The following is a 21,201-nucleotide window of genomic DNA, read 5'->3' on the forward strand; positions in this document are numbered from 1 at the left end:
GAATACTGCTAGTCAGCTTTGATGTTTGATTCGCTGTTTTGTTTTTTAGCAGTATACAGTATATTTCTGTTTATCCAAAACCCGATTATCCAAACCTTTGCATTATCTGAATCCCTTCCTTGTTCCCCAGCATGAGATACAGGAAATACATGCCCTCTGTAGCATGTATCTTATGCAGGGGATGAGAAAGGGGTTCAGTAATGTGGAGGTTCATATAATAGAGTAGAGACCCCAGCCAGGACTATTAGGAGGTGTAGTAGAACTAGCTAGCTCCCGTCTACAGGGGAGGTGACTCTGCTGGTGAATGACTCCTGCGGCAGCACAGGGAGTCCTTTGCAACCCCACTGTCATGAGAGTGAGTGAGTAGGGCTGTGACAGCAGTGCTGCAGAGAGAGGTCCCTTTGCTGCTGCAGGCCCAGTGAAACCCAATCCCTGCAGGCACAAGGTGTGAGATGGGTGGGCGGGGAACCTGTAGTCCTGGTGGGACAGAGCAGAGACCCCCAGCCAAGACTGCAAAGAGAAGAAGGAGGCCGAGCCCTCTGTCTCAGGGGAGGCCACCCCGCTACTGGTGCCTGGATGGCTCTTGATTATCCAAACAAAATCCGTGTCCCACATGCTGTTTGGATAATCTGGAGAATTTAATTGTATTTTGAATTCTTCTAAAAGGAGTATATTAAGAATGACTTTTTAAAAATGTGACATATTGACTCTGAGGATCTGTATGCTTTACAGGACCTTAGGTGATGAAAGTGGGCAGAAGTAAGTGTTATCAGCCAAATCTTAAGCACAAATATGGGATAGCCTTGGCAGAAGCTCTGAGAGGATCTGTTTCTCTGGATGTATGGTAGATAAATTAGTTTAGCATCCAATATAAAGAGGGAGAAGGCAAAAAATGTTGGAAGAAAAAGAAGAAATGGAAACTAAAACATATTTTTAATTTTTTTTTGCAAAGGTATTGGCATTCGAGAAGTTTTATTAACCAACGGGTGCCCTGGAAGCGAAACAAAATGTATTGTTCGTGTAGAGGAATGCAGAGGACCAGTAGATTGTGGATGTAAGTAGAATACTATGATATAGGAATTTAGAGTGAATGTGTTTATTCAAGGGAAACATCCTTATTCTGTGTGGTAGAAGTGGAATGAAATTATTGCATCCCATTCTCCAATTACCCTGTTAGGCAATCTAGTAACATTTCAAAACTCATTTCTGTACTGATGTGTGTTTGATTTTAAGTCGCTGTAAAGTACATTTTTCTGCACATATTTTCTATTTTGTAGATATGTATGTAGTTCTAAATATTAAGCCAAACTGCAGAAGTTTTAAATGGTTTTAATTGAAAGAACAATTTCAAAATAACATTCCTTGATTAGGTAAATTATGAAATGTATGGTACATACAGAGGTATTTTAGACAGTTTTTGATGTATCTATTAAAATTTTCTTCCACAGGGGGTAGACCAATTTCTGAAAGCCTTGCAACTGTGAAGATACCATGTATTTTTATACCTCCAGAGAATCGATTTACATACCTTTGGAAAATGTTAATTCCAGACCAGGTGAGCAAGTGAACCTCACCTTGTGCAGGAGAATGATATATTCAGTACTTTTACCAGCTGCTTCAACAATCTCATACAAACTCCTGGTTTAATTCTTTTCTTTGCTATCATAATACAAATGAGATCTCTACAGTTTTTCTTTGACAGTCAGATGGCACAAGAGCTTGTGTGCCCCACTACTTTGTAGAGCTCCAATTTTCCTTCGTTTAAAGTAAGCAATACGTTCTGTAATGTATTTTAGAAGGTAACCTTTTTTGTTCTTACTTGAGTAAATAAATGCAAAGTAATGCACATTAGAAAACATAATCCCAACTATACATACAAATGATAGGCTCTAAATTAGCTGCTACCACTCAACAAAGAGATCTTGGAGTCATTGTGGATAGTGCTCTGAAAACATCTGCTCAATGTGCAGCAGCAGTCAAAAAAGTGAACAGAATGTGTGGAACCATTAGGAAAAGGATAGATAATAAAACAGAAAATATCATAGTGCAAGTATAGAAATCCATGATACACCCACACCTTGTATACTGTGTGCAGTTCTGGGCACCCATCTCAAACAAGATATATTAGAAGCAGAGAAAGTACAGAGAAGGGCAACAGAAATTATTAAGGGTATGGAACAGGTTCCATATGAGGAGAGATTAAAAAGACTGGGACTTCTCAGTTTGGAAAAGAAATGACTAAGAGGGGATATCATAGAGGTCAATAAAATCTCGACTGTTGTGGAGAAAGTGGATAAGGAAGTGTTATTTATGCCTTCACATAACATGAGAACCAGGAGTCACCCAATGAAATTAATAGGCAGTAGGTTTAAAACAAACACATAGTGCACAGTCAACCTGTGGAACTTGTTGCCAGGGGGTGTTGTAAAGATCAGAAATGTAATGGGGGTCAAAAAAGAATTAGATAAGTTCATGAAGGATAGATGCTTCAATAGCTAATACCCATGATGGTCAGGGATGCAACCCCATGCTCTGGGTGTCCCTAGCCTCTAATTGCCAGAAGCTGGGAGTGGAGGACGGGATGGATCACTCAATAATTTTCCTGTTCTGTTCATTGGCATTGGCCACTGTCAGAAGACAGGTTACCGATCTAGATGGACTATTGGCCTGACCCAGTATGGCCATTCTTATGTTCTTAGAACTTGGGTTGTCAACCTGGAGGATGTGAACAAGTGTCAGTGGGATATAACCACACTGCTCTACTCCTTTGGTGAATAGGAGAGGTGTCCTGCCTAGATGTGATGGGGTTTTGGATAGTGAGGGAGGGACCCTGGTATGGAACTGATTGAGAAGTGCTCGAGTAGAATAACCAGTTTTCTATGTGACTTTGATATAGAGCATTTCCCCTTTATAAAGCTATTTGAAAAAAAAATCCATTTTGTCTTTTTTTTTTAATATGGATAGCAATCACTGATTCTTCCTAATGATTCGGCTATTCTGGAGGTACACAGGGATACCCATCCAGTAGCTTTCCAGTGTGACACAAAAGAAAATAATGAGATAGTTGCCTCTGTAAAATATACAGTATATACAACAGCTGGTAAGTCCATAGTAGCTTTTAAACCTTTTACAAGATATTGCTTGTGTTTAATGAGTAGCTATAAGCCTTCATGGGACTGTACCTCACCTTAGTATCAGAGCAGGTGCTTACATACTATAATGATGAGTGCCATAGAAATGATTATCAATAAAAGATGAATATAAAAGAAAACACGGCTATGGAAACTATGAGGTTTTGATGGTAGCAATAAGTAATTTCTTAAATTTATAGGTTAAAATAAATTATTTCTCTTTGTCCTGTTAATTTGTTACTAGGGCTTGGTCAATCTGCACAGATCACAGGTGTCTTCTCTCACTGCTAGCAAAAAAGCAGGAAAGGCAACCAGTTAAATGGAAGCAGCTGTACTCCAGTTGGTGGCACCTTGTTCTCTGCTTCTCAGCTCCCCTGCTAAATTCCCCAGTGCAGTGCAGAAGTAGGAAGGCAACCTTTTGAATTTTAACACATTTAGCTGCCATCTTGAATTTTATTATGCATGCTGGATTTAGAAAAGCTTAAAATTAAAAAGAAGATTTCATAAAATGGTTCATCTGCAACAGCTTTCTTCCCTCTTCTACTGCAGGTAATTTTTGCTTGCATTGTCAGGAGAGAAAACAGTGGTCCCGTTTGCCTTTCAGATTCTGAGAGGCCTGCTGGAGACTCCAGCCTTCCCAATCAGTAGAAAAGAGAAGGGACCTTATGTGGACAGAGTCCCTGCCTGAAAAAAATATGGATTCAGATGGACCTAGAGCCATGGAGGACTATTTTATTGAGGAGAATGAAAAGAGTCTGGTTTAAAAGTGTGCTGCCAGCAAGATTGAATTATCCAAATAAACACTGTAGAGGAGAAGGCATGGAACTGGAAACCTCTCAAAGTCCCTTATTTTTCTACTCCCCCATGGTTTCATGTCCATCTGAAGCAACATTTAATTCAGGAAGGAATTCTGCTCACATAGGTAGGTCTCTTCTGTTTTCTTCTGCAGAGTGTCCAGGAATTTGTTTTTGCATTCTTAAATCCATCTGGCTCCTGCAAAACTTCCAGAGCTCTGGCTTTATCAGGTTATAGTCTCTCTATCAGTATTCAAACTCTGAAATCTGTTTGTAGGAATGAGTGGTTTCCTTTGACCCTGATCAACACAGCACTTAATCATGTGTTTAGGTTTAAGCACTCAAGTAGTCCCATTGACTTGGAGTCATGCTTGAACTTAAACACGTGATTAAGTTGTTTACTGAATGAGGGCTAGGCTGAGGTCCATCCAGCAGAATGTCTCACAAGGATTACGAGTATCTATTCAGAAATTATTGGTTTGGCTATGCAATTATAAGATTCTCAGCAAAGCTTGTCTCCAAGATCTACTACCTCTGTTCCTTGGAGAAAAAGAATCCAGTTCCATTCTTTGGAAGACAATGAAAAAAGCCTGTGTCATGCTCAGTGCCAAACTGGTTTCCTCTAGATCTGCTCTAAAGCTATACAGACTGCCAGCGGATTTTCAGATGAGTGGCTTACTTCCCCTAATGTGCATGCAGACCTAAAAAATTGAAGGTGGAAGAGATCATCAGTAAAATAATTGATTGTGAGTTATACAGTTCTACGGAGACCTTTTTCTTGTGTGTCCAGATCTGCTGATGGTTGGCTTTCTGAGATCCAGCAAGATCAGGATTTCTTCATGTACATGTCCAGGGGGATCAGAACTTTTGAAAGGTCCCTTTTGCTGTTAAAAGCTGTAGAGATATGCCACAGGATTCCCTGCGTTTAAATGCAGACATTCTTAGCTCTTCTCTGATAGTTTACAGAGCTCTGTTGCTCAAACTCTGGAGGGGGGGAATGTTACTTCACATCTTAGAATGCTAATACTCTCCCACTCCAAAGTTGAAAACATATTTTGCAGAGAGTTTAGGCATTACTTTACCAGACCCCTTGAACAAGAAGGTATCTCTGCCTATTCCAGAAAATCTAAACCTTTCTCCTCAGAGTGGATCCTTTCCTTTGCCATCTGTTAATCTCCAGTGAGGTAGAGCCTTAAAAGCAAATTTTTTGGAGGGGATGGGGAATGAGGAGGTACAAGGCGCAGAATTGGTCATTTTTCAAGGCCAATTACAAGGCCAAACCCTTCTTTTCAGCATCCATATTTAACTATAAGGGTTTCAGACCAGAATGGAATTGGCACTAGGGGAAGGGTCTCAGGCTGATTTTGTCCCAGTGGATCAGTTTTATTTAGGATCACAGTGGGCCTTGTTCCGTATCTCCTAGAGTTACTTCCTATGATTTCTCACCTTCCCTTCGAGGCATTTGAATCCACAGAATTTAAGTTTCTATGTAGTCTTCCTTGCTGTGGTAATGGCCACTAGAAGGGTGATTTCAACACCTTCTAGATTGTTACCTTATATGCTGTTCCACAGATATAGGGTTCTTTGCACCTTCCCTAGTTTTCTTCCCACAATGCTTTTGCCTTTTCACATCAATCAAGATATTTTCTTGCCCAGTTTTTGTCAGCAATGTAAGACTAGGAAAGGGAACATTTGGCATACCCTATATCTACGGAGCACTCTTAAGGCTTGCGTTGAAAACAGAACCCTTTAGAAAGCTGACTTTCTTTGGGCCTGAGCCAATTCCCATTAAAATCAATGGGTGTCCTGGGTTCCCATAAACTTTAGAGCGCACTGGATTGGGCCCTTTGTTCTTTTTAAGGGCCCCAAGCAGGGATTGCCATTGCAAAGTAGATCAGGAATCATACAGAATACCAGAAGTGCCTTGTGTGGCTAGGATCAGAGCACATTCTACCCAAGTAGTCACCTTTTTTAGGTAGAAAGAGGTGAAGCCTAAGTAGATGATCTGTGTCATGTGGCTTTCTGGTGATCTGTGCATACTTATCAGAAGCACTGCCAACTGAAGGGTCTGGTTTTGACCGACACAACTTTTTTCAGTGGGTACTCAGAGTGGCTTTTCCCCGAGAGGATCCAGATGTGTTCTTGGAGAGAAGTGAATAGGATCATAATGGGTGTTTTCCAATTCCTTCCACTTCCTCTAGAGAAATGGAGAATGAGCTGCAAGGCTGGGGAAGGGGAGTGGAAATGCTTCAGCTTGGTTGGTTGGGTTTCCTTCTTGTTACTGCCAGGGAAAGGAAAACCTTGTGCTGATCACCAGGTATAAAAAACAAAACGAACAGGTAAGAGGAAAACTTGTTTGTTCTGGCCTCACTCCCTCACTTCACTCTCTTTTCCCTCTTTTTGACTTGTATGCTTGTGTAATTCGAACATTACAGCCAAATTCTCAGCTAGTGCAAATAGGCATAGCTCTATTGGAAGACATAGAGAGAACACTGATTTACACCAGCTGAGAATTTGGCCCCATTCAGGTATAAGAATTTTCTTGTTTAAAACATGCAGCATGATCTTTTCCACTTCAAATTTTAGGATATGTCTTAGGAAGGTGGAAGAAGTACTGTACACATTTTGCAAAAGTGCAGGAAAAGACCTGTAGGAGCTGTTCACACACCTATTCCAAGTGGCTATGTGGAAGAACCTGGTGTAATGTAAAGCTGCCTATAGAGAGCTTTCATTTGCAATTACTCAGATTGCCATACTTCTCACTGACCTTCTATTGAACAATAATAATGCTTTTTCACAATGAGCTGTCATCACAAATGGGCTTTTCTCCTTTATTTTCAAGACAGTTCCAGACGGATTGGTGCTATTCTTCTTTTGTAGCATCCTGGGGAAAGAAAACCATTACTTGTTTTTCCTTCAGTAAACATTATTATGTCCATTGCAAGAAAAAACCCACCCATTAGTAGATGAATTTTCCATATGTCCCTCTTACCAAATCACTACCATGAGATACAGTAAAGCATTTTGTTCATACTCCTTCCTGTTATGTTGTTAAGTTGCTTTTGAAGACTCCAGTGCCATAAGGCAGTTTATTCATGTTTTCTAATTATAGTTCTGTAGGGAGGGAGGATTTTGCGGGGGAAGGGGTGAAGATAGAGAATGATTCTCCTCATGGTGCCATGTGAAGGGAGCCAGTCTGCCAAGATCCAGACTGTGCCCCTTGTTCCATCACCCTAGTGAGTGTGTTTATTGGCACTAGCAGTGGAGGAGGTGGAGGCAGCAGCTTGTCAGGCATCAGAAATGGCACATCACCCACGTGGACAGTAGGTTGTGCTGAGGCACTTCTGTAGACCATTTCTCATGAGTTCAGTTCACTTCCTATTCAGGCAGAGGCTGCCTCTTTCTAACAGACTACTCTACAAAGGACATATTACATATTATGATTTTTTTTGCATTATATAGTAATGAAATAGGGAATCCCAGTGACCATATTTGGAATTCCTGGTCTTTGTGTGTGAGAGAGAGAAAGAGAGTCTGTTCCCACATCTGGACATGCACATGCATTTTTAATATGTGAAGAGTCTTGCAGATGATCCACAAGGGGAACAAAGATATGTGCACCGGTAGTACATACGTACAAAAAAGTCTGACTAGGGAGTAAAAAGTGCATTCCTATCTAATGTAACTTTCTCAAAACAAACAATATATACTTAGAAAGCTGGGTCTGAAATTAAGTGAATATAATGCATATATGCTGCTGAAGTGTGTAAACAAATGGTCAAGCATTCTGTTTATAGAGAGAATACTGTTTTATCATCTTCATCTACAACATCATGCTCTAGGAACAGCTCCAACTCACTGAAAAATTTTTTGGGGAAAAAGTGCCGTGGCAGTTCTTAGAATGATGTTCCTATGGGTGCTCCACTTGTAGGTGTGGCAGCCCCTCCTGCGCCTGGGATCAGAGATCTTCATCAGCAGTGGCTGTTGGACTTCACATGCCCACCCCACGCTGTGAGAGGGACGTATATATAGCGCTGTGCAGTCTGACCGCCCTGTTCCATCTCTATCGCCTTTGGTCTGGGACGGAATCCGCAGCAGAGCCTGTTTCTCCTATTTTCCTCACTAGATAGTGCCTCACCTGTTAGTGTAATATAGTTAGTATTTTCTTGGTCTCCTTTCTTTCTTCTATCTAAAAAAAATATATTTTTTGTTTTAAGTTTACCTTCACAGTTATTTCATAGCTTAGGTTTCCATTTCCCCTCTTCCCGCCCTTTCCAACTGGGAAGCCTTTTTCCTTCACCTTTGTGGCCAAATCCCCTGGGTTTAAGAGGTGCTTTTCTTGTGAGGCTACCTTCTCAGTAATGGATGGACATCTGCAGTACATTCGCTATCTGGAAGAGGGACACATCGCACAAAAGTGTTCCCGCTGCCTTGGCCTGAAACCCAGAGCCAGAAAAGACCGGGACATTAGATTAAAACTTGTCCTCATGGAGAAATTGCTGCAACTGGCATCAGACCCGGGCCTAGACTTTTCCCCGGAGAGGCCCTCACTCTCTGCCAGGTTGTTTGCCGATACTCACTCCCATGTCCCTTGAAAAGAAAGTCTTTTGTTTTTCACTCAGATGAAAAGAAATGGGCTCCCTCCTCACACCTTGAGGCACATCCTCCCCGGCAAGGTTTGTTGCCTCAACATCGTTTGGCAGGGGACACAATTCCAGGGCCCATCCGAGTACGTCTGGTACTGATGCAAAGAAATGGTCTAAAGACCCTAACCTAGCAGACCTACAGCCCTTGGCACTGTTTCCCAGCTCTGGGGAATGAGACAGGCCGACTTCAGGAGCTATAGCACCAACAAAAATGATGGCACTGGCATCCTTTCGGACACTGACAAGAGAGTCAATACCGAGCAAGCCCTACTGAAATCATCTGCACTGGCCAAAGCACCAGCCAAGTTACCAGCATTGGCCAAATCATTGGCACCATCTATGGACACTTCAGGGGATACACTCTTTCTTCAGCATTGAGTCACTCCGGCACTAATGATGCTTTTTCCCCCTCCACAAGACTTTATATACCCTAAAGACCTGCTGGTATCTGACACTCCTGAGTCTCCACTCCTTTGACCTCCCCCCACTTCCACCCTCCTTTCCGGACTCACAACACTTCTATCTTTCTCTGCCAAGGATGGCACCTCCCTTCCGCCGTGATGAGGAGGAGGAAGAGAAGGGCTCAATTGCTCCCTCGTCTACCAGGCAAATCACACCTGCTCATCCTCACTACCCACAATTCACATCTGGTCCACAATCTTGGCATGGACCACCGTGGATGCAGCCACATGTTCCACTCCCTCCATACTGGCCATATTGGGACTCTTGGGCCATGTGCAAGGCATAGTTTGGGAACCTCCTAAAAAGCAAAGCCTGAGACCTATAGCTCTCCCTTCACCATCGGTCTCTTGCCCTCTGGAGGTTGAAACCATGCTGGTACCAACTGAAGCGGAAGAACAGGAGGAGGAGGCCACATCAACACTACATTTTTCCTTGTCCTCTCCTGACGAGGTTATTATGCCTCAACCTTCTACATCTGCCAACGACTTCAGGAATTTTTTCAGGACTTATTCCACAGGATTGCAGACTCCCTACAGATCCCTTTGGAGGAAGTCAAGGATCAGCAGCATAAGCTGCTTGATATGCTTCACACATTCTCTTTCTCCAAGATCGCACTACCAATCAATGAGGTTCTTCTCCACCCTGTGAAGGTGCTCTGGCAGACCCTGGCGTCCATCCCTCCGACCTGCAAACACACCAACAAAAAATATTATGTTCTGGTGAAGGATGTGGAATTTCTAGTCTCGCACCCCACCCCAAATTCTTTGGTGGTCAGTGCTGTGCAAGAGAAAGGCCATCAATACCAATCCCATTCTAGTCATCCAGACAGGGACTGGATACACTTAAACTTATTTGGACTCAAAGCATATTTGTCAGCCATGCTCCAATTTTGATTCTCTATCTATGAAGCTCTCATGGCTAAATACAATTACCTAAACTACGCTAAGGAAGAGCAATTCCAGTCCTTAATATCGGAAGGACACCTTTCTACCCCGTACAACTCTACAAGCCTCGTTAGACTCTGCAGACACTGCTGCCTGATCCATTGCAACTGCTATGGTAATGAGGCATGCATCATGGCTTCACCTCTCAAGTTTTCCTAAGGAGGTACAAACCACAGTAGAGGACTTACCTTTTGAGGGCCAGAAACTATTCTCGGAATGCATGGAGAATTCTCTGCCCTCCCTTAAAGACTCCCGAGCTACACTCCGACCTCTCGGCATTTATACACCACCACCAAAGAGACGCTCGGGGAAGTATCATCTCCCCCCGCAATCCCGACCACGCAGTACATCCCTCAACAGCACTATGACACCTAGCACCGAAGACAAAGGCCTCCTACTAAACATAGATAGCCCCTTGAGGAGTGGGCTATCTGTTACAAACCCCCACCGAAGCAACAATTGTGAAGGTGTGGTCGAGGCCCCAAGAAGCCTGCCCCTCTTCCGTTCATTCCCACCGTCTTCAATATTCCACCAGTCTGGCAATCAACTAACTCAGTTTTTCTCATCTTGGAAATTAATCACATCAGACAAGTTGGTTCTAGAGATAATCAAGGAAGGATACTCCATCCCTTTTCTATCCATCCTGCCCCGCCACCCCATACGCTATCCCTCTTCAGGGACCCCTCTCACGATTCCATTCTTTGGGGGGAAATAAATCATCTGCAACTGGGACCCATAGAACTGGTCCCTTCCCAGCACATGGGACAGGGTTTCTACTCACACTGTTTTCTGATCCAGAAGAAATCTGGCAGCTGGTGACCCATCCTAGACCTTCACAATCTAAACAAGTTAGTCAAACTGCAATGCTTCAAGATGGTTCCCCTCTCCACTATTATCCTAGCACTGGAACAGAGGGACTAGTTCTTGGCCCTCGATCTCCAAGACGTATACTTTCATATTAAAATTTCATATTCACGGCATCTTGGGTGTTCTCCAAGGTCCTTGCAGTAGTCGTTACTTACCTGAGGAAACAAGGAAACATCTTTCCATACTTGGATGACTATCTCCTCAAGGCCCCATCCGAGACCGACATTCTCTGAGCTGTCCACGTAACAATTGGCCTGTTCATGAAGTTAGACCTCCTTGTGAACTTAGAAAAGTCCACTTTAATGCTGGTGCAATAACTGGAATTCATTGGCTCACAGTTGGGGAAGCCACATAAGCTAGAGCCTTCCTACCACCTCACAGATTCTTGGCTATTGTAGATCTGGTATCCAACATATGGGTCTGCCCCCAGATCTCTGCCAGAACCTGCCTGCAACTTCTAGGCTACATAGCAGTGGCCAATTTCAGGGTCAGGCACACAAGACTCCATGTGTGATCTCTTCAGGCATGGCTCTGTACAGTATATCTCCCCCACAAACACAACCTCTACAAATTCTTATCCATGTCACACCTGCTCACCAAACGCCTCTGAAGGGTCTCTATAACTTTTATCCCCACATAGGAGACCCAACCCCTGCCTGGGATCTTGTCCTTGTCCTACCTTCTCTGACTAGACCCCTATATGAACCAATGGCAACCTATTCTTATGTGCGTCTATCAATGAAAATGACCTTCCTTGTCACCATCACTTCCACCTGACGAGTTGGTGAAATTATGGCCCTTATGGCATGTCCACCTGTGGCACAGCGATGACTCACTGCTGCGGAGCTCCCTGCTGGTTGTCCAGGGAATTAGCTCTCCAGCCTCTGGAGCACCCTCTGCAGGCTGGTGTCTCGCCTGCCACTGGCCCCATGTCCTTCCCAGACCCCGGTGCCGTTTGCCCAGGGGTTCTGCCCACCAAGGTACCCCCTCACTCTGGGTCTTCCCTTCCAGGGGAACTCCCAACCTCCTATCCCCACCTTGCCTCAGTGGCTATTGCCAGTCATCATCTAGCCCCCGCTCCCTGGGGCAGAGTGCAGCCTATAAACCACTAATCATCGGCAAGGGGGGTTGGACCAGCTGCCTCTGCCTATCTCTGGGCTGCCCCTCTGCAGCCCCGGTACCTCTTGTAGGCCTTTAACAAGGCCTGCAGCCTGGGGTTTTACTAGGCTGGAGCTCCCAGCTCCTTCTGCCCTTCCGCAGCACTGCTCCACCTCAGGTACCCTTCTCAGCTCCCAGGCAGCCAAGTCCTTCTCTCTCAAAAGGCTAGAGAGAGAGTGTGTCTTCAGCCTCTGGCCCTCAGCCCTCTTATAGGGCCAGCCATTGCCAGATTGGGGTGTGGCCTCAGCTGTTGGTGCTTCTCCAATCAGCCCAGCTTTTTCCAGCCACAGCCCACTCCAGGGCTGCTTTAACCCCTTCAGGGCTGGAGCGGGATGACCACCCCGCTACACCACCATACACACTATTCTACAAGGACAAAGTTACACTACTCCCACACCTGAGATTTCTACCTAAGGTTCCAACATCTATCCATCTCAACCAACCTATACACCTTCCTTGCTTCTTCCTGAAGCCTCACAGTAATCAACAGGAGGCAGCTCTACACAGACTGGACGTGAGACGAGCATTAGTGTTTTACTTGGACAGGACTAAACCTTTCCGAAAATCACCATGATTATTCCTCTCCACCACCAAAAGAGCTAGAGGCACAGCTATATCTAAGCAACGCCTTTCAAAATGGATTTCGCAGTGTATACCTTTATCTTATGAACTCCACAATAGACAACATCCTACCACAATCAGAGCACATTCCACACATTCATTATCCACCTTGATAGCCTTTCTCAATAATATCCCCATTGCTGAAATTTGCAAAGCAACCACATGGGCATCAAACACATGTTTGCCCATCACTATGCTATTACGCATGTTGCCACAGCAGACATTTTCCTAGGATATGCAGTCCTATCATCGACAGTAAATGTTGCTCTGAAGCCCCAGCCTTCCAATTAGGGGCCCTGCTTTCTAGTCACTTATAAGTGGAGCACCCACAGGGACATCACTCCAAGAAGAAGATAAGGTTACTTAACCTGTTCTTCGAGGTTCTTCGAGATGTGTGTCCCTGGGGGTGTTCATTACTTGCCCTCCTCCTCTCTGCTTTGGAGCCAAAAAAATATACGCTCTGTGGCAGAGAAGGAAGTGGGGGTGATCAGATCGCACAGCGCTATAAATATGTCCTGTTCATAGCGTGAGGGGGTGTGTATGTGCATGTGCGGGCCGATGGGCACTGCTGATGAAGATCTCCGAACCCAGGAGCAGGGGCTGCTGCCACACCTACAAGTGGAGCATTCATAGGGACACACATCTTGAAGAACCTCAGTTACTACACAGGGTGAGTAACATTCTCATTTGATGGGTTTTCTTTGGTTAGAAGTTGGGGTGGAAGAGCAAGTGCTCCAGGGTTGATGTATGTAATTTATGTAATTATTAATCTATTCTTTAAAAAGAAGTGACTGAATAAATTACATCATTTAAAAGTGCATGGATAAAACTTTATATCACTGATATTTTCTGGAGAGAAAAACTAGCAGTGACAACATATTTTTGGGTGTAACCTATTTAATTTTTAATAGATTAAGAGGCAGATTGTGCTGTTAATGCACAGATGCACATGGTGGGCAGTCCAGAGAAGCATCGTACTACTAGGAGCCCAGAGAGGCATTGTTCAGGTACTCCCAGAGCTCCTCAGTGCACACTGGGAGTACACCCTCACGTCACACCTCAACAGGGTGCAGAGTGCACTACCTTTTGTGGCTGTCTAGCTCTGATAGTTGGTATGAAGGGAGGATGGGCCATATCCCTTCCTCATCCCCTTTCCTTTTGGAGTGGTTTGCACCTCATGGAACAATAGAAGGATCGTTCCTGTCCTTCCCTCCCCATATCTGTACAGAGGCAAGCCATGATCTGTCCCCTAGATACCAGATTCCTCTCAGCTATATGGGTGTGACTCCTTTTCAACGGAATGATGGTTGCACTGGTCTAACTAAGGGCCTAATCCAAATCCCTTTGAGGTGAATGGAAAGACTTCCATGGACTTCAATGAACTTCGGGTCAGAGAAGTGTTTGGCCCTGAGTATTCAGTTACTCATAATATGTTTCTCTTTCATACTGCATATAAAATTAAAGTGTTGGTTAATTTGTACAGAATCTGATTTTTACAGAAATTCCTAAAATATCTTCCAAAAACATTTGTATTGGTTTGGGGCTACACTGACTTGTGCACAACTCACTTTCTTATTTAATACAAACAAACAAAACAAGAAGTTTCACTTAAATTTACCACACATTCCTCTTTCAGTCCAGAAAAGCATGATCAAAGAATCAACAGCTACATTGAAAACATGTGGCTGTGTAAAGGTTGGAGACTTATGAAATATAAATTGACAGGAGTGGAGCTATTTGACACTAAGTTTCTAAGATGTTTTACTAGAGTATTGCCATTAGAGCATTTTAAAGAATATTCTCCTATCTCTACTTTTAATAAACAAATTAATTTTTTTCAGAATGACTGGAATAAATATTACACTGGCTGAATCAGTGGATCAAAGACATACTGAGCCATGTCCTGCACTGCTCATTTTGGCAAAACTCTCACTGATTGTAATTGAAGTTTTGTCTGAGTGATGAGTATAGAATCAAGCCAGTTGTATTGCTTTAAAATACTTTTAAAGTGCTTTTTGTGATGCCTGAATCAGTATTTCCTCAGAGTAAAATGCTTGATTGGACATTCACATTTCTCTCTGCTCTGCTTTTATTTTAATCATATGTGATAGCCTTAAAGGCATCTCTGCTTGTGTTATAAGGTTGTCTCATAGACTACTCTAGTTCTGGATTATATGGATCTGCCATACGAAGCAAAGGTGAATGGATCAATACTGGATGAACTATGAGATACTTCCTACTTCTCATTAGCAGATTCCCCTGTTGCAGCCTGCAAATAGAGAGATCCTTAGAGCATCATAATCACGTATTACTAAGCAGTGAAATAAAAAATCTAAATTAATTAAATAGCAAAATTGAAGTTATTTTTAATTAATATTCCCCCCTATATCATTCTAAAATGTCACAGTCCAGCATTTAAAATGAAACTGCCTAAAAGCAGTTAGTTAGTTTAACCTTATCTGACAATTCCTATATGCAGAACAGTTATTTTTGGAATTGTCAACCAGTCTAGTGATCATCCCTGTCAACCCTGTATCATGCAGAAAGCCCATGGGGATTATAAGAATGATCTATGATTTAGGAATAATGAAATCATTACTGCTGTGATGCAAGAAAATGGACTGGAGGGCCCATTAATACTCAAGTGATGCTATCGAATTCCTGCAATCACGTGGGAATTTTGCATAGCAGTAAATGTCAGGATCACACCCTGTGCTTTTAACATATATGTTGCCAGATAGAAATCAATCTGAAATTAAAATTTGCTTCTATATGTACAATGTTCCCTCTAATTTTTTCCACCCCTGGGTGGAATGAATTTTTTTATGTGCACCGATATCAAGGTAATGTGTGGATGTGCGCCACCAGTAGAAACAAAACATCTAGATATAATATATATTTTTAAAAAGTTACCATAGGGATAATTACTCCAGCCACGACAGGTTAGGCATTTTAGAACTCACTACTCTAAGAATTAAATTTAAGCATAAGAGAGAAATAAAAATTATGAAATGCATAGACTAATCAAAAAAATAAAATAGCACTCTGAAAGAATAAAATTACAGAGAATATATGTGCATTGCGGGAAGTATCAAGAAGTAACAACAACAACAACAATAATACAAGTATGTGTTGGGAGGTGAGTGTGAAAGACTGTGTGTATGTGTGTGAGACACAGAAAAAGTGTGTATGTGTGTGTGTGAGAGACACACATTGTGTGTGTGTGTGTGTGAGAGAGAGAGTCACACACACACATCTCTCCCCTCCGCAGCCCTGGCTGGGGGAGAGGCGCATCTCTTGTCCCCACCACAGCCCCGGCCGGAGCTGGGGCCAGGGAAGAGAGGCGCCTTTTCCGTCCCCGCCGCAACCCCGGCCGGGGGAGAGAGGCATTTCTCCCCCCCTCGCTCTGCACACCCTAAGCTCCCCGAACCCACCATCACCTCACCCCACTGCCCTCACCCTCCACATTCTCCCCACTCACTTGTGTGCGCACCTGTGTCACTTCTACGTGCCCCTTGATGGCCTCGTGTGCGGTCGCGCAGGTGCACACCTGAGAGGAAACACAGTGTATGTAGATTGTTGAATCTGGAGTGATCAGAGGCGGGTGTATTACATTTCAGGAACTTGGATTGTTATTGGACACTTATCAACATTTCTGAATAGAGCTGATCGTGTTTGTCCACCAAACATTTTTCTTCACACTGTGACAATTGAATCTCATAAATTAGATGGAAAAGACTTACTAGGTTATCTTGCATGTCTTCTACCAATGTTGGATTGTTTCTTATAGTTTATTCTCAAGTGTTTTGTCTGGTATCATATAAAATGTCTCAGGTAATGGGGTTGCCAATACTTCCCTTAGAAGATTGTTCTGGAGTTTTACAATGCATTATTAAGAAATATTTTCTGATGTCCTAAGTTTTGCCTTGCTCAATTTCATCCTATTACATCTAGTTATACCTCTTTGGTCAACCCAAAACAATTCCTCTGCATGCTTCATGCTGCAAATACAATACAGTTAACATCCTCTGTTTTATTATTGTTTAATTATTACTATTATTTATTTGTATGCTCCTAGGACCCCCAGCCATGGATCAGGGCTCATTGTACTAGGCATTGCACAAACACAGAACAAAGAGACAATCTATGCCCTGAAGAATTTACAATCTCAGCAAATGATTTAATTTATTTATTTTTTAATTTGTTAAATTTATACAATACACCTACCTTTACCTTAATCTATTCAAAAGTTATAAAAAAAATTCTAAAAAGCAAAATATGACTATTTTACTAATTATTTTCATAACACCAGATTTTTTCCTAATCTCAGGCTTTTAATAACTTTAATAATTTGTGCTGCTCCTAATTCCCTCCAGTTTGTTACCATCTTTTTGATATTGATGTGTGCGAAACTATGTGTAATCTTACTAGGGCTGTATAGAGAAGGACTACCATGTATCTAATCTGCTTGTGATGGGATGCCTCTTTGGATACAGCTCATAATTGATTTGGGTTCTGATTTCTTTCCACTGTATTGCATTGCAAACTCTAATGTAATTTGCTGTCCCTTACTACTCCTAGGCTTTTTAAAGGCATTATGTGTCTGGTTTTCCATTGCCTTTCATCTTCTATACTTACACCTGTGCAAAGTGGGTGTAAAATACTACTATTCTGATTTGGACTCATTTTTTCACAGGTCTAACTGGTTACCCAAGGTTTAAGGCAATGGAGAATCAGGCCCTATTTCTTTTCAGTTATTTTCCTTCCATTTAACATCCTGTTCAACAAGATGTTGGAGCACTAATAATCAAGGAATTTCTTCTCTTTAGAATTGGAAACAAGAAGATTAAGGAGACCAGACACAGATACAGTTCTGGTGTTTGTCCTGATAACTGGAGTTATTGTTTGTGTTGGTGTGATCTTTGCATTAATCTTCATAATTCTTCACTGGTAGGTGGACAGCATACAAATGTGATTTTTGTGTTCTTTGAGCAGAGTATCGTACTACTAATTGCAAACCTGACACTCAGATGAGATAATTTAATTTTTCGACACTGGGATATTTATGTTGCTATTGGTCAGTATATCTGACAGCTTCTCTTTCTGCTAGAGTAGCTTCAAAAGAAGTAGTCTGCAAAGCAGTACCATAGATTACTGATAGGAAGGGACATGATATAGTATGTTCTGTGTAAGGGAATGTAAATCTACTTAAATTTACATTTTTGTTCAATTATTATTTTCATATCAGGGCAGCTGTAAAAGCATTCTGGGCATCAAAAGTTGGTAAGAGCTCCAAAGAAGAACAATCAAGCTCTCAAGGTTCAGTGAGAACGATAGAAGAAGCACCAGGATCAGGATCTGTATTTGCATCAGGATCAAGATTAGCATCAGGATCCGCATTAGCATCAGGATCAAGATTAGCGCCAGGATCAAGATTGGCATCAGGATCTGGATTAGCCTCAGCAACAGTGTCAGGACCAACACCAACACCAACAGCATCACATTTAGATACTACTGGACAAGAACAGAGGTCTTTCCATGAATGGAACAATGAAGAAGAGAATTAGAAAGAAAAATAAGGATAGACTATATTAAAAGATTATCTAAAAAGAGATTATAATAAAGCATGTTTAAAATACTCACATTACTAGTTTTAAGATTTTTTTTAACATACATTGGGTATATATAGCTGAACCTTAAAGATGGTGTGGTAAAAATACTAGGCCCTGCTGCCCTGCACCAAAGGGCCGCGCTATTGACGCTGGCCGCTAGGCCACACTGTCCTGTATTGAAAGGCAGCACTATTAACTCTAGCTGCTAGGCCACACTACCCTGGGCACCAGGGCTATTAACTTTTCACTGGTCCTTAGACCCCTGGGGGGTGAGATCAGAGACGGACAAGTGGACTTACTGGTGGTATCCACGTACCCCCGCCATCCTCGTTTCGGGACAGGGTGTGCATACACTACCACAGGGGCCCTTTAAAAATTTGTCCCCCAAATAATTAAAAATTAAAATAAATGTTATGACCAAATTCCTTGGATAAGTGAAATCTCTGAAAAGGGGCCCTAGGAAATAACAGTTTTGGTATTTTACATCATAGTGACTTTAAAAAAAAAAATTTAAAGACTCATTTCAGATACTCAAGAATGGACAAAATTGGTTCTCAATAAACAAACAGTATATTGTTTAAAAACAGAAGCACAAGAAGAGTATATACAGAACATAGCATTTACAAACTACTGGACAAATCTGCATATATGAGCTACATAGCCATATAGGTGCAGATCCAGGAAATTTACACTCAACTGCTGTTATGTTTTGATAGCTGAATTAATTCAAAGCACCAAACCAAAGTTTTGCTTTCTGCAGGATGTATGCACAATATTTGCATTTCCTCCTGTTAGCCATATGTAATGGAAATATTAATGTTAAATTCACAATGGCCTCAAGTCAGGAAAGCATCTATATTCAGGACCACTTAAGCATGTGTGTAAGTCCCACTGAAGACAATGGGATTTAAGCATATTGGGCTCTTCTGTGGGTATGATTCCAAGCTTTAGGAGACACACTTGCACAAGCTCCCACTGAGTGAACACACTAAAAATAGAAAGTAGACACAGCAGGATGAGCACTGGGAGGGTCTAGCCAGCCCAAGGGCATTCCCATCCGAGAGTATATACATAGGACAGCTAGTTCCTCCAACCGCTCATGTTGCTGTGGCTACCTCATATTTTTAGCATGCTAGCTTGATGAAAGCCAGCACGAATATGTCTCCTGGAGCTGGGAATCATACCCCCAGTTCAAAATGTAGACATGCCCTAGCAGGAGAAGCACAGAACTCAGCCCTCCTGATTCTGAGCTCCCTGGGGGGTCAGAGCAGCTCTCAGAGTAGTTTAGACAGATCTGGGCCTGTCTAAGGGTACGTCTACACTGCAAATGAAGGAGTCATTGCAGAACAGGCAGATGTACCCACTCTAGCTTTAATCTAGCTAGCTTGGGTAATAGCTGAGAAGATGTGGTGGCATGGACCCCAGCATGGGCAGCCACCCGAGTATGCCCCCAGGGTTCCTTGTGCGTTTGTTTTGGGGTGGCCAGCCCAGGCTGAAACCTATTCCATCATGTCCTCACTGCCAGTCACTCACATGAGGTGGTCCTCAGAGGACAGCCATAGCTATCAACCTCAGCTCCTGCACTGGGTGAATTCTCCTGTAGCTGGATCCAGGGCTTTTAGAGCCCCTTTACAATGCTGTTACCCAGCATAAAGGGGCAGGAACGGGGGTGAGAATCTCACCTACATTTAAAGTTAAACATCTACTTAAGTTCTGTGAAGTGATTTCCTGAATGGGGGCCAAATTCTTTATGTCATCTTCATTATCTCATTTACCTTGCATTATCTAGATTTGATTAATCACCTTGCTATTTTTGTTTTAATCTGACAGAATTTAAAATCTTTTTTCTTTTCTTTTCTTTTCTTTTCTTTTCTTTTCTTTTCTTTTCTTTGATGATCCTTTTGGAATTCATAACTTGTCTGTATGTGATCCACCATCTGTCTCAGAAAATTTAGGATACATGTATATAGTTATTTAGGTCTTGATGTATGTTTCATTTATGTCTGATCTAATACTATATATGATGGAAATCAGTTTTTCTTTGACAGCTTTACTGGTCCTTGTTGGAAATGAATTTTTTATGTTGAATCACAAAGATTTTCATTATATTTTATCACTTTATTTAGTCAAACACATTTAACAAAACACTAGGCACTCAAAGCTTTTTCTCCGGTGTTATGCATAGCGGATAAGTTAGCAGCATAAATAAAGGTCATTTTTTAACCAGATGCTCCATAAAATGAAATTAAAAAAACATGAGTTGAAAACAGATTTAGTTCTCTATGATTAGCAGTGATATTTTCAGCAGTGTTCTGAAGGTACAGGAGGCAAATAATTTGATTTGTATATCAGCTAAATGTTAATTCAAATACAAAGTAGTTTATGCTGGCGATGCAATTATTTTTTTAGAAATAGTAGAACACTTTATTTCTGCAATTTACTTATTTATTTAAAATATATGGACTATTTTTCAGTGGTACTGAGCACCCTCAGCTTCCGCTCACTTCATTATGGGCATCTCTTTAAATTAGGCCAATTCTGTGCACTTGTGTTTCACTACTAAGTTTCACATTAGATGTCTAGAAATAATTTTGAGTGAATAATTGGATCAGGGTGCACAGACTGGAAAATTCCTTATAGTAGTTCAGCATAACACAACTTTAACAGGAGATTGTGTTTATGTGCTGTGAAAAGATAGCTGGAAAAAAACATGCCTGCCTGAAGCAATTAGAATCAAAATTCAACTCCTTTGTGAGAAACTGATTATTGGAAATTCTTAAGCAATATGTGTTTTGTACTGTATCCACCCTAAAGATGTGGAACCGACCACAGCTCAGACTAGGCAATCTAATGACCATTTTGAAGAGAGTTGGGCTGTAACCAATGAATTCTTAAGGGTAGATTGCAAACTTTTTGCAGGAGTGACAGTGTCTTAGTACATATTTGCACAAAGGGGTCCCGATCCA

The 21,201-nt window shown here is 42.1% G+C and overlaps 1 protein-coding gene across 1 annotated transcript in view; it reads left to right on the forward strand.

The window, feature by feature from the left end:
- SPACA1 (sperm acrosome associated 1) overlaps positions 1-18,243 on the forward strand; it is a 29,900-nt gene extending 11,657 nt beyond the window's left edge. Inside the window, exons 3-7 of the mRNA XM_005299820.3 lie at positions 953-1,054; positions 1,449-1,555; positions 2,965-3,100; positions 17,453-17,573; positions 17,872-18,243. Of these exons, the coding sequence (XP_005299877.1) occupies positions 953-1,054; positions 1,449-1,555; positions 2,965-3,100; positions 17,453-17,573; positions 17,872-18,190 (785 nt within the window). The 3' untranslated portion in view covers positions 18,191-18,243. The remainder of the gene's footprint in view (positions 1-952; positions 1,055-1,448; positions 1,556-2,964; positions 3,101-17,452; positions 17,574-17,871) is intronic.
- The last annotated feature ends 2,958 nt before the right edge of the window (positions 18,244-21,201 follow it).

Source organism: Chrysemys picta, chromosome 3 (assembly GCF_011386835.1).
Source record: "Chrysemys picta bellii isolate R12L10 chromosome 3, ASM1138683v2, whole genome shotgun sequence".
NCBI lineage: Eukaryota > Metazoa > Chordata > Testudines > Emydidae > Chrysemys > Chrysemys picta.